The 18,216-nt window shown below is 35.6% G+C and overlaps 1 protein-coding gene across 3 annotated transcripts in view; it reads right to left on the bottom strand.

The window, feature by feature from the left end:
- Positions 1–18,216, bottom strand: part of Snx13 (sorting nexin 13) — a 103,669-nt gene that overhangs the window by 56,953 nt on the left and 28,500 nt on the right. For all 3 annotated transcript variants that reach the window (XR_004770030.1, XM_027419754.2, XM_027419753.2), the window contains exons 2-5: positions 14,301–14,413; positions 10,657–10,759; positions 7,608–7,697; positions 6,477–6,598 (exon numbers count right to left, since the gene is read on the bottom strand). Coding sequence is in view for 2 of the 3 variants with exons in the window: in XM_027419754.2 (XP_027275555.1) it covers positions 6,477–6,598; positions 7,608–7,697; positions 10,657–10,759; positions 14,301–14,413 (428 nt within the window). In the remaining variant the exon portion in view is untranslated. The remainder of the gene's footprint in view (positions 1–6,476; positions 6,599–7,607; positions 7,698–10,656; positions 10,760–14,300; positions 14,414–18,216) is intronic.

Genomic DNA, 18,216 nt, shown 5'->3' on the forward strand with positions numbered 1-18,216 from the left:
TTTGTTCCTTAACTATTTTTATATCTTAGAATTTACTACATAAGACTCTTAAGTATATCAGCACTTATTTCACTTAGTCTTCTGACAACATATTTTAATATCCAAAACCATAAAAATACAACTTAAATTTTTAAAATTGGTAAACATTGCAAATTTTTTCCAATTAAATCTGAAATAAGCCTGCCCATGAATATATCATATAATTTCTCAGTCCAGATACCTGAGAGATTCAAAATGTTTCTATTTGTTTAGGAATATTTCAGACCCTTCTTGGTTTCTTCTGCTCCATTCTAAAATTTCCACTCTTTCTTTAAGTTACACAACCTATGTTCTAAAACCAAATGTCTATGGTAAATTATTTCTCGTATATTCTAATACTTAAAACAATGACCACTAAAAAATGAAAATATAGAACCATTGGGCTAAAAGATGGTGGTAAGTATAACATTATAAAACTTTTCAGAATACTATGTTGAATATTAGTCTTACGAAATCACTTAGTACTCTATCTCAACAGCAACAAACTTAAACATTTCAATAACTCATCAAACAAAAACAACACATATTTCTGTTAACACTTTCAGGAACATACCTAGAACAAACAAAAGTAAGATATATTCCTGAAGACACTAGGCCATGAGAGAACACAGGGCAGCGGGACTAGGAGAGAACACATTGCCTAAACAATGACAACACATGCAATGGACACCTCGTGCAGATGTTCACTTCATGGCTTGCATGCATTGCTTATTTCTTTTCAATCAGAGGCTTTGCAAGGTAGCAAATAAACCAGTCTTAACAATAAAAGACAAGCGATTGAAGAGTACAGCAGTTAAGTGACACAGACAAAATGCACACTGTGGATGCCAAGCGTCCACCCAGAAATCTGCTGCTCACAAGTAACTCTCCATAAAATCCACATCCAAACAGAGCTGCCAAGAGGGAATACTGAAGAGCAATGACAGCACTGTGACAATACAGATTACCTCCAAAACAAACCTCATCTATGCATTGAAAAGGTACTGCTATGGTTTGGCAGACATGAGAAGGTCGAATAAAGTACAAGTAAACCAACAGTGACAGTGTCCCCAATCTTTAGGAGCTGAGAAAGGACCAGCAGTCTCAAAATATAAGCACCTGTTTAAGCATGCAAACAAACCTGGCAGCAATATTATGACTCTCAATAAAATCTAAAACTAAAACTTGAACCCAGCAGTCAGAGTCCTCCCCCATGCCCTTACTTAAAAAAAAAAAAAAAAAAAAAAAATTCAATTTGACCCAGTCATGTTGACACACATCTACCCAAAGCAATCAAAAGCCGAAGGCTCTCAAATCAGAGACCAACCTGGGCTACACACTAAATTGTAGATCAGTGGTGACTACCCAGTGATATGCTGACCTTAAAAACCATTTAAGTCACAATCTATGTGAGTAACTTTTAGTTTTGTAAAATACAGTGAAATCACTACAGGCCATTAGCTAAATTATTCCATAAAAGGTTCCTTCTAACTAGTTTGAAAGAAAAAATAATACATACATTTCTTATCTGTTTTCATTTATAAAACATTATTAATTTACTGAATTGTTCCAAAATTAGAAGGCATTTCAAATCATATCAATTCATTTGAACATCTGACATTTAAAATGAATAAAACCATCAAGTAATGTAAATATTTAATATAGACTTTTCAATCATTTAAGTCTAGACTTCTATTTTCCAAATATAAATAATGATGAGGGTGAAAAGCAGTACATTACCTCTGTTTTCACTTTCTTATAATTACAGACAAATCTAAAGGAAATGTAAACTCCAAAGAACATTGTAAGAAGGAAAATAATACTGTTTTCCATTTACACACAGGAGACTATACTAAAAATGTTTAATGTTTATTATCTGTCTTGACAAAGGCAGACAAGTCTAAGAATGGAGTACTTTATAAAATGGTACATAATACATGAGAAATGAGATATGAATATTAATAAAAGCCATCCAACCACACATTCATGATCCAGTTTTCTATGAGAACTCCTAATATCAATTGTTCTGAAGTTATGAGCAATGCCAAAGCTCTTTGTTCACTCTGTTTACAATAGTCTTCCATATGGTGTCTACTGTGCTAAACACATGTGACTACTAATACTTTGATGTTGTCATTTATACAGTAATATTGCTTCAATTTAAAGATTTTATCACACACACACACACACACACACACACACACACACACACACTGTGCCCTAACCTAAAGAAACAAGTACATATGACCCAGCAGTTCATTATAAACTTGGACAAAATGGCTGCAAAAATAAGAAAGTTAGCTAGCCTTGAACAAGATGATGGTATTTTTACAGCACATCACTTTGTCCAAGCCTAAGTTTTGCAGGCCATCATCCCTGTGTCTAAAGCCAAGGTCTTACTCCTCAGCACTGCGGTTTCATGGTCTCCTACACCTATGATCTCACATCTCCCCTCTGCTCAGTCTTCCATACAGCAGTCAGGGTTACCTTTTTTACATATACAGATATACAAATAGTAACTGAAAATGAGAACCTTACAAGCTCTCCAGTATACACCACTATTTTAATAGTCACACGACAGAAAGAGAGCCTTTCAAGCTCTCCAACACACACCGCTATTCCAATAGTCACACCTTAATATATTCTCTCCAGTCTCGGGAACCTAAACCCTTGCTTATTTCTTCATCTATTTCAGTTTTCCTCCCTGTCAATTCTGTACACAGGCTTTCACTGCAATTCTCAAACTAAAAGGGACTCTTCAAATACATCTAGGTGCCACTGAACAAGTCCTGCTGTGATATCTTGCTTGTACAAATAAAGCCTTCCTGAGGGTCAGAGAATGGAGCTGGCTACTAGCTAACCATGGAAGTCCGGAGGTCAGCACAGACCGACAGGAAGTGATATAGCTGGGTGGAAACAGGATATACGCTGGGAGAAACAGGATATTGCTCTTGCCTGCTGAGACGCTAAGGAATTAAGGTATGGCTATGGCTTGCTCCTCCTTCTCTCTGATCTCTCAGCTTTTTCCTCTTTATCTGACTCAGGTTTTGATTGCTTAAACCAATTAGGAATTCCATATACAAATCCCTCTGCTTGCCCAGCTCTAGCTTCTCTCCACACATATCCCTTTGCTTTACCACAGCTACCTGCAGAGTCCAACTTCAGCTTCACCCAGAGCTATTGAAAACGGCAATCCCACTTGGTACACTCCACGGCTCCCTCCAGTGACATTCTGCAAACACCACACTTTATACTTCTTATTGCAAAATCTATAGTTAAATATTTTCATTGTTAAAATTAAAAACAAGAATCTCAGGAAAGCAGACTTTAATCAATCTGTGTGATTTATTTACAGTTGTACTCCCAGAGCCTAAGTAATATGCTCAACACTGGTCTTCAATACAAAATGACTTATTGATCCCCCTCTCAGAGTCAAAACACTGTTGACAGGTGCTTGAAGAATGGCCATATGCAACACATGAACACTTGCCTCTTTCTTCTTTAAGGTCTAAAACAGCACAGACATTGAGAAATTCTTTTTGCACTCAAGCTACTTTATGCTAATGCAAAAGGCAAAGAATGTCACTAATCTGTGGGCTGGATTGGATGGCATGAAACACTTTGCTTGTTCTGTCAATTCTAAGCAGTATATGGCTCATTACTAGTAACACGAAACAACACCAAAACTAATTATTTCTAGAAACATATTAGACTGGCACAGACTTCCTTTATTAAAGACTCATCAGTTCATTAGCTATGATATTCTGCACACCAGATTACATCCCAGGATCTGTCTTCTCTAAGGAGACTTATAGCTTTGTAGCTATAATTATACTAAGCAAACAATAGCCTTGTTGACCAAGATGGCTATTGGATGTACTGTAATATCACATAAGGAGCTAGTTCTTTGGAGATCCACATACAATGAGCACAGTACTCAGATGACCGCACACGAAGCAGCAGTGCCACATGAGAAGCAAGAGCAACAAGCCTTAACCAGGCTCCAATAAAAGCAAGCAATGAAACCATAGGCTAAAGTAGATCCTTCAAGGTAAATGGTACAAAGTATAAAAAACTCAGCTCAGGTATTAGCCATTTTAATAAACAAGAGTTTTACTAAAATTTACCTATTAAGTGAGACATTCAGTCTCAACAAATACATATTAAAACTTTTTATAACAATTAACACAGAATTTGCAAAAGGAAACTCAATAAAAACATGATTTTAAGGATTTAGGTACCAAGCAAAATATTGAATATTAGTTTCAAAATCACTTTCCAAACAAATGAATGCATCAAGTATGGTGGTGCACTCCTGCTGTACCAGCACTTGGGAGGTGGAGGCAAGAGGACCAGGAGCTGAGCATTACTCTCAGCTACACAGTGATCGAAACTAGCCTGCACCAACATGATGGCTGTGATGGTTTGAAAGAAAATGGCCCCCAAAGGGAGTGGCACTATTAGGTGGTGTGGCCTTGTTAGAGAAAGTGTGTCATTGTCAAGACAGGCTTTGAGGTCTCACAAATGCTCAAGATATCACCTATTGTCTCAGTACACTTTCTGTTGCCTTCAGATCAAGATGTAGGTCTCTCAGCTCCAGCATCCCATGTCTGCCTGCATGCTGCCTTGCTTCCCACAATGACCATAATGGATTATGCTCCCAATTAAATGTTTTCCTTTATAAGCATTGCCCTGGTTGTAGTATCTCTTCATAGCAATAGAGCACTAACTAAGACAATGACTATTGGATAAAAGCACCTTCTGCCAAGACTGAGTTCAACTCTGCTACCCACATAGTAGAGAGAAAGGACAGTTCTCTGGCTCCTCATGTGCACTGTTCCATGTGATGGCTCACATGTACACACACACACACACACACACACACACACACACACACACACACACACACAAATAAAAACGTAATCTAAATGGGACATCTGTATCACGCCCTCTTCCCCAAGGCTTGGGGATCATCAGAGAGGGAGCAGAACAACAGTAAGAGCGTGGGGAAGGTCGATCCGGCAGAGCTGTCAGAGCAGCAGCACGCATGGACCTGGAGCCACAGGGTGGTATGCACAGGACCTGCCCAGATCTACACAGCCACAATTTTGTTTTTGATTTTAAGAGGATAGGAGAACATAAAAGGTCATCTTAGATAACTTTATTACCATATGTCTAATTGCCCATCTGTGGCCATAAAGAAGATATCCAACTTACAAAATGCAATTTCCTTCTTTAAATTTTTTGAATTAGCTATATTTAGCCATAAACTGAAAATCCAAAGATCACTGTTAGTACTCCTGTATTTATTTTAAAGTCACTGTTATATATATTTACAAAAGTAGTTGAAATTACACATCACACATTATTTTGTGAGACCTCCACTTTAATACATTTCCTATATACTTAATGTTTCTTAAATGTCTTAATGGTAGAGTTGGAGGGAATGCTCAGCAGTTGAGAGCACTGACTGCTCTTCTAGATGACCAACGTTCAGTTCCCAGAACCTACACAGCATCTCACAAATGTCTATAACCCCAGTTTTAAGGGGATTTGATGGCCTCTTTTAGTCTCCCCAGGCACCAAGCACATGGTACACATATATAAATGCAGGTAAAGCACCCATACACCAAACAATTTTCTTTTAATTTTTTTAAATACCCAATGGTGACAAAGGTGTCTACACCGAGATAATTAAACTTTTTTAATGAGACAAAAAAAAAAGTATTATATTGACTGTCCTTCACCTCTGTCACAGCCAGGCAATTATACCAACTGACTACAAAAACTATGAGAAGTACAGACAAATGAGCATGATTATTCAAATGGAGACAAGCTCTCTATGTCTACCCGCTATGTAAACCAGGCTGGCATTAAACTCACAAAGATCCCCCTCCTCTATCTCCTGAGTGCTAGGATTACAGGTCTGTACCTGTAATCCATGCCTGGCTTCAATATTTATAAAGCCAAAGGCATATTAGAGCTAGTAATAAAATACAAGTTACCTTATTTTAACACAGAGCAAGGAATGCCTGCACGCTTCCATAATGATGACCTACAATGGCTAGTAGGACATGAGGATGCTCAATGTTAGCTTTCAGAGAAATGAAAGACAAAACCAAAATGGAATGCAATCTCACTCCTACTAGGTATCTATAACCAAAATTAGTAGACAATAACAACTACTGACAAAGACAGAAAAAATGCAAAGTTTCACACACTACTGATGATACTGTAACACAATGCAAATACTTCCAAGAAATACCAAGTACATATGTCCAAGAGAAATGAAAATATTAGTTCATGTAAATAATATATGATGATAATATCCCATAGTTATAGTCTACTATTCTACTTACCTTTCAGTTAAAAATCCCCATTCATTTGGAAGTTATTTCCCCTATTGTAATATATGACATATCTGAATTTTTCTGTATAACTATAAGCAGCAATCTTACCTAGTAGCAAACTGGACGAGTGCATTTTGAAGAGTTTGCCTAATTTCAAGAAGAAATGACTCATCATCGCTTAGTGTGTAATACCAGTACTGGACATAATCCCTCAATGAAAACTGGATAACCTATAGCAAAACATTAGGGAAAAAAACAACTTTTAGGATTTAAAAACTAATCGAGCAAAACACAAAAACAACAAAACACCAAGACAATTACTTGCCAACTTATATTCTACTATGCATCTTAAATTGTGGTAGTAAATTCCTGTCTTCACTACTTCATTTTACAAACCATCTCTAAAAAAAACGTTTTGATATCCCAACTCATACATTTCCAATTTTTAAGAAAACTAAAATGGCACCTATGACTACCCACATTCAGATAGATAGTTTGGAAAGAAAATACATAGTCAGTGCTATAATATGCCAAGAGTCTGACTCTATTGGCTCATTGGGATGAGATGTAAATAATGCTAATAATAGACACTACTGAAAACAAATGTTTTTGAAGACTCCCTCATCAGATCCCTTGCAATCTAATTACAAAAACTTACTTAATTCTATTAATACTGTTGATGTACTAGACATAATACAAGTCATATAAGGGAACTACATATAAGGTAACTACAGATTCATTTATAAAATATTAAAAGTTCAAAGTATAAATTATTTATAATGATCATATAATCAAAAACATGATCAGAAAATATTTGGGAGGGTGGTGTCTTTACCTGATTCTTTTTTTTCTTTACCTGATTCTAATTAACATTTTTAATCAAACCAGACATATATATATCTTTAAAGGAATAAAACTAACTCAAAAGTTTAATTTACCAAACCACTGAGCCTGATCAATAAGATTGATACACTAATATTTTAAATTATGAAATTACTAGAATATTAGATGTCAGTAACTCTTTTCTAATACAGATTTAACCTATAACGGCTATCATGTTAAGTAAACTCTCTCATTATAGGTACTTAATAAATAGAATTACTAAGTATAAAATTCAAAGATAACATTACCATAAAATTTCAGGACATTAAATAGCTATGAGCTGCACCTTAGTATTTACAAAAGAAATATATCTCAAATTCAATAGATGGAATTCAAATACCACATACTGAAACTCACTTGCTGAAGAGGCTCATCAATTATGTTGGCACCTGTCAGTCTTCTATCGATCTTAATAGTCCTGGCTTCTCGTTTCATTTCTTCTAAGCACTTAACGAAAACCAAAATATGTTACTGAATATTTCCTTAATTTCCAGTATCTCCTGTTTGGTTTTTTATTATACCTTCCCTTATTTTCCAGCCAATAGATAATTTGTTAAAATAAGTATAAGCCAAACTTGATTTCTCAGGGTAATAAACTTAGATATCCAGGGGGAAAAAGCTATTACTGTTTTCTACAAATTCAACTAGCGGTGACTTAAAAGACAGATATAGTAATTGCTATTGTTCAACCAAACCTTCAAACTATGAAGTTAATGTTTCTAATCTGTCAACTTCCTGTCTTTATGATACTGTGTTCCCTCTCCTTTCCTAGGGACCAAGAGCATCGTAACTATCAAATGAATTTCCTTTAAAGTTGATTCTAATTAGAGACAATTTAAGCAACAAGGAAAATGCAGTTCACGACATTTAGTAGTCCCCAGAAAAATCACTAGCCTGGAAACGGGGGGGGGGGGGGGGGGGACGGGGAACGGGACACTCTTACATAAACCTAAGCATCAGCATATAGTCATTTTCAATAACATGGTCCAGGCAGACAATGGTAGATTAAGATTATAATGAAGCTGAGAAAGTCCTATCACCTAGTGAAGAAGCAAAAGAAAAGGAAACACTACTGGTGGCATGAGAGATTTAAATAAATGAAAAAAAAATTCCCACAGACAATATACAGCCTAAGGTTTAGCAGAAGTTTTCACAGACCTCAACAAGCTCTTTCAAAAACCTTGAAAGCAAGAACCCAAATAATAACTAAAATGTTATTATTAGGCCACACTTCGAGTTTCTTTTTGTTGTTGTTGTTGTTTGTTTTTTGTTTGTTTGTTTGTTTGTTTTGACACAGGATCTCATTATATAATTGTGTTAACTTATAACTCACCATGTAGACCAAACTGGCCTCAAACACAGAAATCCACCTGCTTCTGCCTCCCAAATGCTGGAATTTAAGGCAATTAAAGGTATATGCCACCACAAAAGGTTAGAGCACATTTTTACTGCTTCATTTCACAGTTTAGATAATGCGTGTACTTACTACTGCTCTAGAGTGGTCAGAGTACGCAATATAGAAAAATACTGAGCAGTTAGCTTCCTAGAGCAAGAGACAGATCACATACCCTAGGTATGTAGCAGGCTGTACCACCTAAGTTTGCTTTATACATTCTATAAACTCAACCTTAATAATGTACTGATTAGAATGCTAACTTATTGCTAATGTGCAACTATATATATATATATATATATATATATATATATATATATATATAATTCATGTTTTAGGAATAATATGAATGAACCAATATGAATAATATGAATGAACCAGTAAGATTTTTTTTCATAGACTACATTTACAAATCATATTTTTAAAATAGTAAGTCATAGCTATTTTGTTTCATTTAAAAAATGGATTATAAAAGTATAACTAGTCTTGACTTCACCAATATTTATAAAATCTTAATTCTTAAAATGTTTTCTATTCTCTGACCTTCCAAATAAATGAAAACTACAGATGGCTAAGAAAGAAAAACCCCAATTCCTTAGAGAGTCTTATAAACAAAATCAAAGAATATGTATTAATAGAAATTCTAAAGAAACAGAGAAAAGTGAAGTTTAGGTAAAGTTTAGGTAATTAAGAGAGGTGTAAATATCTCATCTAGCTGTACCACTCCATGATATTTATCTTAAGGAAGTTACGACAGAATTCAGAGATGCCTGCACAGCCCATTTACTGTAGCACTACTCACAACATCCAAGTCAAGCTACAAATGAAAAACTTAGTGTAGTCATGAAAGGAAGTGTTACTACACATAAAAAAGAAGAAAAGCAGGCCATTTGCAAAAAAAAAAAGGGGGGGGGGACAGATCTTGAAAGCAATGTATTAATCAAAATAAGGCAAACACAGAAAGGCAAGTAAGCAAGGTCTCATGGTTTCTCGAATGTGGAAGCAAAAGATGATCAAGAGTATAGAGGGACCAGGAGGATGAGTCTGGGGAAAACAAAGAGAGAAAAGAGAAGAGTACAAAAGAGTGGATGTGATCTAAGCATATGTATAGAGAAACTTCACAGTGAACACACTAAGGTATATAATTAATATGTACTAATAATTATAATAAACATAAAGTATGAAGGCTGTACCACCTAAGTTTGCTTTATACATTCTATAAACTCAACCTTAATAATGTACTGATTAGAATGCAAACTTATTGCTAATGTGCAACTATATATATATATATATATATATGTATATATATATATTAAATACCAATTGATGAAAAAATACTCAGAATGGTGTGGAATTCTTTCATTTATATAATATAAACTAATACTGTGCATTACTTACTTCTTCATCTACTGTTTAGTATTTAAGTGACTTTAAGGTTAAATTTCTGGCCTCAATTTCAAGCCATTTTCCTCTCCACATAAAATGAGACCCCCATCACACAAAACTTGATGGTACTATAGCAACTATGAGGCCTATGTACCCACAGGATACAATACCTACTTCATTTATAAAATCTGATACTGTAATAGAAAATAGCACTATTCAGAATGATAAAATAAGACCTGAGTTTTTAAAACTACAGACACTGTATAGCTTAATTGCAATCTATGCTTTTCAAAGTAATTAAACAGAAGTGTACTTTTTTCTGATTCTTATTCATTTCTCAAACAAAATATTCATTGGCATTCTTACAAATTATAAATGACAGTTTGATATTAAGACAGGAAAACAAACTAAACTAACCAACTTCTATCTTTCCCTCAAAGTTGCATCCCCACTTGTTTGAATGTAACACTAATAAAGTCTGAAGATGATGTTTAAGATCTCAGTTAGTTCTCAGAAGATCAAGCGGTCCCCTTGGCTATGTGATGACAGCCCTGCTGGGCTGTCTCGGCAACACTGACCATTGCCAAGAGATGGACCGTGGGTTTCACATTCCTCTGCATGACCTACCTTAGGAAGCCCAGATGATGTTGGAGGAAGAAATGAGTGTTCACACTGCTCTAGGTATTTTTCTGAGTTTGTTTTCCCATACAGGAGAGTAACCACTAAACCCCTAGGGGGAAAAATAATTATAGATTAAAAATAAAGTACTTCTACACTTTATCATATTTATAAAAAAACAAAGTATTTCTACACTTTATCATAGTTATTACTGAACATATTGCTCAGGCTTTATTTATGACTTACCATTTCTCAAAATTAAGTCTGGAAAATTGGAAAATGAAGATTGACAAATTGTGTTAGGCTTTGAAATTTAGAACAGCTAAAATATTTAATAAATTACATAGTGTTTTTCTAAGTTTTACTCAAATAACATTAAAAAAAAACCTTCAGCCAGGCAGTGGCAGTGCACTCCTTTAATCCCAACATTCGAAGGGCAGAGGCAGTCAGATCTCTGTGAGTTTGACAGCAGCCAGGACTATGTATACTGTCTTGAAAAATCAAAACCAAAACAAAGAAGGTCAACACAGAAGAAGCAAAGATAGTAAAATAAGATGGATTATGTCTTAAAAAGTTATAAAAAATTATATGTGAGGGTATATGCGTGTGTCTGTGTATCTTCAGAATTCACAGTACATAGTACCTGTGGAATGGCAGATATTATTATGAAGATTCAATTTGGTCCTCTTTCAATTTAATCTTATTACTCACTTACAAATACAATAAAGTAATTATTTAAAGTTGTATTTTTAAGAGTATGACTGATAAAACACTAATCTTAGCCTATGACACAACAGTAAGAAAACAAGTTCAAAGAACACTTGTAAGTACAAACAACTGGTTAATACTTTTCGTTATGATGTTTAAGTAAAACTAGAAGCTACAACTGGCTGGAGAGATGGCTGAACCGTTAAAGGCTAGACTCATAGTCAAAAAGTACAGGCTACAAATGATTAAATAACTCAACCAGACTGGGCACTGCTTCATGCCTTTAATCTCAGCATGTGAGAGGCAGGGGGATCTCTGAGGTCAAGCACAGCCTGGTCTACAAAGAGAGTTCCCAGGATAACCAGGGCTGTTACAGAGAAACTTTGTCTTGAAAAACCAAAATAAATAGATAATCTACCCAATATATACAACAAAATGTCCTAAAATAATAAGGTAGTGCTGACAATATCCCATGATTTTAAAAATATAGATATAGATATAGATATACACACACATTGTGCTTTTCCCCAAAAAGAATTTTTCTTAATATCTGTAAATAATTAGCTTTAGCTGTAAGAAAAAATGCATAGGTCATCATTATTTTAGGTGGACAAACTACAGAACACATTAAAACTTGTTAGGTTCTTTTTATCAAAGCGCAAGATGGGTTGTCCACAGGAAAATATAAATACACTTTAAGTAAATAACAAAAAACACATCTTTAAAAACCCAATAAAAACTTAATTAATAGCCAGGCGGTGGTGACCCACACCTTTAATGAATCCCCCGAAAAAAGAACTTAATTAATAAAAAATTCATTAAAAAGCACAGCCAAGCTAGCAAACAACTTTGAATGTATAAAACATCATCACTTGACTTTAACAGATCTATTTTGTTGCTTAAATTTACAATCCATTGAATGACACAAAGTTTTGTTGGAGGGACAGTCAGTCCTCATAATCAAGGCCACAAAAAAGGGAAGATCTAAGTCAGAAGATGATGGACTTGTTGACCAAACCTGAGCACACTGAGAATGTCTGATGAGCTAATGCTCTCCATCCGGGTCACAAGGAAACAGGACCTTTAGGCCCCAGCAGCTTCAATGGCCAGTACAGAATCACACTGCTTCATGGCACAGCATTAGCACGAAATTTCACTCCATCCTATGACTCTAAGCATCATCTAAAGAGGTTTTACGGACCTCTTTCCACACTTTCCAATAATATATTTTTATCTAAAAATTTTAAAGAATTTTAAGTATATGAATCTATTTTAGAAATTATTCCTCCATAAATGAACAAATTCATAAAGGGGCCAATAAAACTCTTAGTAACTCTGTAATGAGTAGAAGGTCACCCTTCTGTCTCTCAAATCTATATTTAATTTATTGTTAGGAAATCCTCAAGCCTAGTTGTTGTGGTGCACACCTTTAATCTCAGCACTCAGAGGCAGGCAGATCTCTAAGTTTGAGGTCAACCAGAATGAGTTCTGGAACACCCAGGGCTACACAGAGAAACCCTGTGTAGATGGGGAAAAAAAGGGAGAGACGGACTGAGATCTTGTCTACTTGAACTCTCATTTTTGTCTCTAAAGCTAAAATTTCCTCTTTCCACAGAAGTGGGAAATATTTTGAAATACTTCTCCTTCAGTCTTGACAAAGGGCTTATTCTAGTTATGAAGCTAGTAGAATCTTCTACCTTTTAGATTATAAAATTGAGAGAAACATCTCTTTAAGAAAAATAATCTTTCCAGTCAGTAAAAGCAGCCTTGACCCTGTGGGAAAGTGCAACCATGCAAGCCAGCATAGTTAGAGATAGCTTCTGGCTTTGGGCCTGCATATTTGGTTTCAGACATTCTGTACCAATGTTTTCACTATCAATTAAGGGATTCTGAACTCTGTGTCACCTGATTCCTGTGACTGACATAGATTTATTTATTTATTTCAGTACATGATACTGTGTCTAGACAATTACTAAGAAAACATTGTTCTGACAAAAAACTACAGTCTTGTAGAGTCTGTGACAGAACTGCTCATTAATCACTAGTGTGTTCCCTAGAAAATGATCAAGCATGACTTTCAAACCTATAGACTGAAAGATGTGGTGGGCAGGTAGTACATGCCTTCAGAAGCCACCCCTGCAGTGTCTTATAGGCTCTTATGTCATCGTTTACATGTACAATCAGGTAAATCACCTGAAACTGTAAGCTCAATAGCTCCTCCAAATATCTGGAGGTTTCAAAAAAGTTGTTTCAAAAAGAACTAGGAAGTGCACATCATACACTAATTACATAATGGACTTTCTAAACACACACATCAACAATAAGATTCTCATCTAGCTGAGTTGTACTGGATAATGTTTCACAGGCATGTCACCATCTAGAGTCTCCTCATACTTCTATGTATAATACCAACTGTTCTGTATACAAAACTATAATGAAGTTTGGCTGGAATTCTCTTTGAAAAGGTTTATCAATTTAAATGAAATCATAAACACTGCAAACCAAGTAAGCATAAAGAAAACTATAAAAGCAAGTATTTATCTGAACTGTCTGGGTCAAAGTAAAAACATTCATCAGAAAGTACCACTGTTATCTGACATCGAATCAATGAAACAGTATATTCTGTAATGTAAAACCAGATGTGTTATCTCAGCTGATCACAGTATCACAATAAATAATAAAATTCTAATCTTAAACCAGGAATAACATTAAAAATTTTCGTTTTATGACAGACATTTTCAACTTTAGTCATTGAAATCTCATTTTTAATGATGACCACCACATATAAATGAGTATCTTAATTTTACTTTTTTTTTTAAACTCTGGTAAACAAAATTTGAGAAAATAGAATTCACAAATCAATCAAACTCTGAGTTGTCAGTCATTTTATTTCAATTTTAACAAAGTAACATATAAATTATAAAATTGTCATTATGTATACTTACCCTCCCACAAAGCAGAGGATATAAAATGCCAAGTAAAATATGACAAAGGGTCCAAAGGTTACTAGAAAAAGGACAATGCCAAGGCTTCCCCATCCCCATATGGATAAACTGGCCTGAAATAAAACAAAGGAACAAAAGGAGGAAAAAGTAAATAAAAACAAAAGAAAGAATTCTTCATATGAACCAGAAAAACAACTTTTAAGTAGTTTTAATTTCTTCTTTTGAACACTACTGATTTTAAATTTCTCCTTTTAGACATTTATGGTATCATTTCAGAAAGTATTAAAGTATTTACTTTTGGAAATGTAATATATCCTTGGACATTTATTTCCAAGTACCAATTCACAACAGATTTACAGAAATCATCAACAAATATTGAGAAAAAAGTGATAATACAAAGTTGCAATGAGATATAGTTATACAAATTACTGAATAAAAAACTTGCATGAGAAATAAATTATTTATAAAATAACTGAATATCTATAATTGCAAAAGCATACAGAAAAGTTTGAGGATGACTGACTCGTTTACAAAGTTATTTTTTTTCTTTTTTTAATTAATTATTTAATTTATTTTTTACATTCCAATCCCAGTTCCCCCTCCCTCCTCTCCTCCCACTACCCCTACTTCCCCGGCCCGGCCTCCCATCTGCTCCTCAATGATGGTAAGGCCTCTCCTAGGAAGTCTAGTAAGTCTGTCCCATCATCTCTTTGAGGCAGGACCAAAGCACCCCACCCAAGTGTCTAGGCTAGTCAAGGTATCTCTCCATATAGAAGGGGCCCCACTAAGCCAGTTTGTGCTTTAGTTAGATCTTGGACCCACTGCAGTGGCCTCATATATTGTCCCAACAGCATCACTGTCACCTATATTAAGGAAGTCTAGTTCAGTCTTATGCAGTTTCCCCAACTTTCAGACATGATATCAACCCACACTCCTATGAACACCTAATTTTTGACAAAGAAGCTAAAAATACAAAATGGAAAAAAAGAAACTATATTCAGCAAATGGTGCTGATATAAATGGCTGTCAACATGTAGAAGAATGCAAATGGATCCATGTGTACTGCCATACACAAAACTCAAGTCCAAAACCTCAATATAAATAGATCAAAAACCTCAATATAAATCCATCCACACTGAACCTCATAGAAGAGAAAGTGGGAAATACATTTGAACACATAGGCACAGGAGACCACTTCATAAATAGAACACCAGTAGCACTGGTACTGAGAGCAACAATTAATAAATGGGACCTCCTGAAACTGAGAAGCTTCTGTAAAGCAAAGAACACAGTCAAAGTCATTATTATTGATAATACTTTAAAATTCAATCTCAAGAATTATAACAAAGAAATATTTCTCAATTAAAATTTCAATGTACCTAATCTATCTCACTGAAAATTATGGTATTTTTGTTTTTTCCAAATGCTACACAGAAACTTACGGAAATGTACTTGAGAAAATCCCAATTTGTACCACTAAAGCTAGCAACAAGTTTAACAAGCATTCCCAAAGTCTCCATCTTTTAATAAAAGACACTAGTCATAGAGAATCACCCTATTTTATCTAGTAAAAGTTTTCTTCTGTTAAGGGCAAACTGGATTTCAACAATTTAAGTCATAATGAATAAAGATATTCAACTCAAAAAGCTCCTCCATCAATTTGCTGTGTACTGTGATATATACAAAGATGGCATTTGTCTCCTGTTACTAAGGAACACAGAGAAGAATTCTTATAAAACAAAACAATTAGACACTGAACTGAGAAAAGAAAGGATAGAAAGCATTACAAGACGTTACACTAAACAAAATTAATGACACAAACCATAGCAGACAATCCACACTATGGACTGTGAATGAAAGGGTTTATGCATTCACTCAGCAGTCCACTGGCTGCTCCTGTGTGATACAAAGCACGACTTGTTGAAGGAGCACAGCATTCACGTTTACACACCTCCACTCATTCACAGTCTGGGGGAAAAACAAGAGTGAGCACATAGTCCATCAGAGAGGACAGCTCCTCCAGAGAACACAAGCCACTGGGATGGCACGGCAGCTCTACTGATTAGCGACAGGAAACAGAAAGCTTCCCCACGACTTACTTAGGAGAAGTTTACTTAGGATACTGTGTCATCCTGGGGCAGGGGCACTGTTTTCATTTACTCACATCTTCTTATACGTTTTTCATCAGTCTTCTGCCATCACTACCACACTGCTTCCAGGAGTAGCACAACTACTGCTCATTTTTATTTTTATTAACCTTTCTCTATACCCAGTTCACTGATAGCTGTAACCAGAGCCAGATGGCTGTTAGTTTTCTGTCCCACCATCCCATTCTCTTCCACAAATCAGCTGGGAATAGTATTGCACCCACACACAAGTGGTCACCTGTCCTTCCTCCTAAGAACTCAAAATAGGATAATGATTGGAAATAAAACAAAAAAGTAGCCTGATCCCTCTCAATCATCACTGAGCTGAGCATACAACACCTACTTCTCACCACAATACTGCCAGATACCCAGCAACAGCCTATAGTACTTACACCTCATAGCAGTACTGCCCGAAGCCCGGCAACCAGAAACATTCTGTTTCCCAAGGTCCATGCAAAACTCTTCCACCCCCACCCCCACCCCACCCCGCCCCCAAGAGCTCTGATGAACTCTTCAGAAAGCTGAGACCAGACATGGTCCAGGCACTATCTAGCCCACCTTCTCCAATGCAATCTGACACCCTTCCAGTAAGTAGATAGATTTATGCTTGTTAGTTTCAGAACTAAGTAACTTGTTGATTAACGACATCCACACGTTTTTAAACAGTAAAATGGCTATCACAGGACAAAAAGGAGCTTGTAACTGAAGGGTAGGAAAGCCTTTACAAATACTTGTTTACCAGGTTATTTGGTTCTAATTATAGAAATCTATTTAGTCTTATGATTGAATTATATCTTCCTCAGTTAAGCAAATTTTCAAAGGGCTGGCAAGATGGCTCAGTGATAAACACTCCTGCTGCTAAGACTGAGGACCTGAGTTCCATCCTAGGGCTCATAAACAAAAAGAGCGACTTACTCTCACATGCTATCCTCTCCACATGCATGCTGTGGCATGTTTGTACACACACAAAATAAAGAAAGAATGGATAGATAAAATGTAATATCTGTTTTTTTTCATAATTTTTCAAAGAAGTAATCACAATTAAATTGATATGACTTTCCTCTGGACTGCCCACAAACTAGCTATATGTATAGTACAGGCTGGCTCAACCTCTAAGCAATCCTCCTGTTTAGCCTCCTGATGGCTGGAATTCCAGGTGAGTGTGCAGCACTATGCCCTCAAGTTTAGATTCTTCTAAGTCTCTAACTTCTCATCTGAAACAGCACATTATTTAAAAAAAAAAAAAAGCCTTCTTAATCATTCAAACAAAAACTGAGAATCACTATAATGTACAAGATTCCAGAAACTGAAGAGTAAATTAGTGACACTACCTACACAGAAGAAGAAGTCTACAAAGCAATGCTCTGTTTAATTCAGGAAACGATTTTTGCCTTGTTTTTGTCTATATATACTGTGTTGTAGACCTGGGCCAACAATGCCCAGGGACTCACCCTCTCTCTGCCTGTGTTTCTTATGCCCTAGGCAAGTGCTGTGCAGAACTGTATCCCCAGACCCAGGGAAAGATTCACAGCCCTAGACACTAACAGAATTAAGCATGTCCAAATTAAGTAAGTCACAAATTCAGATAAGTATTACTTTAAAAGTACCTAATATAGATGGCAAGAAACAGAAATAAATCTATGGGGCTCATTTACATTAAAATAATCCTTAATATATTCCCATTTTCTTTACTAAATACACAAACCAACTTTGAAATTTCCTTGCTGGTTTATTCATGAACTACTCACAACTCTCCGCTGGCAACCTCT

The sequence above is a fragment of the Cricetulus griseus genome, chromosome 5 (genome assembly GCF_003668045.3).
Source record: "Cricetulus griseus strain 17A/GY chromosome 5, alternate assembly CriGri-PICRH-1.0, whole genome shotgun sequence".
NCBI lineage: Eukaryota > Metazoa > Chordata > Mammalia > Rodentia > Cricetidae > Cricetulus > Cricetulus griseus.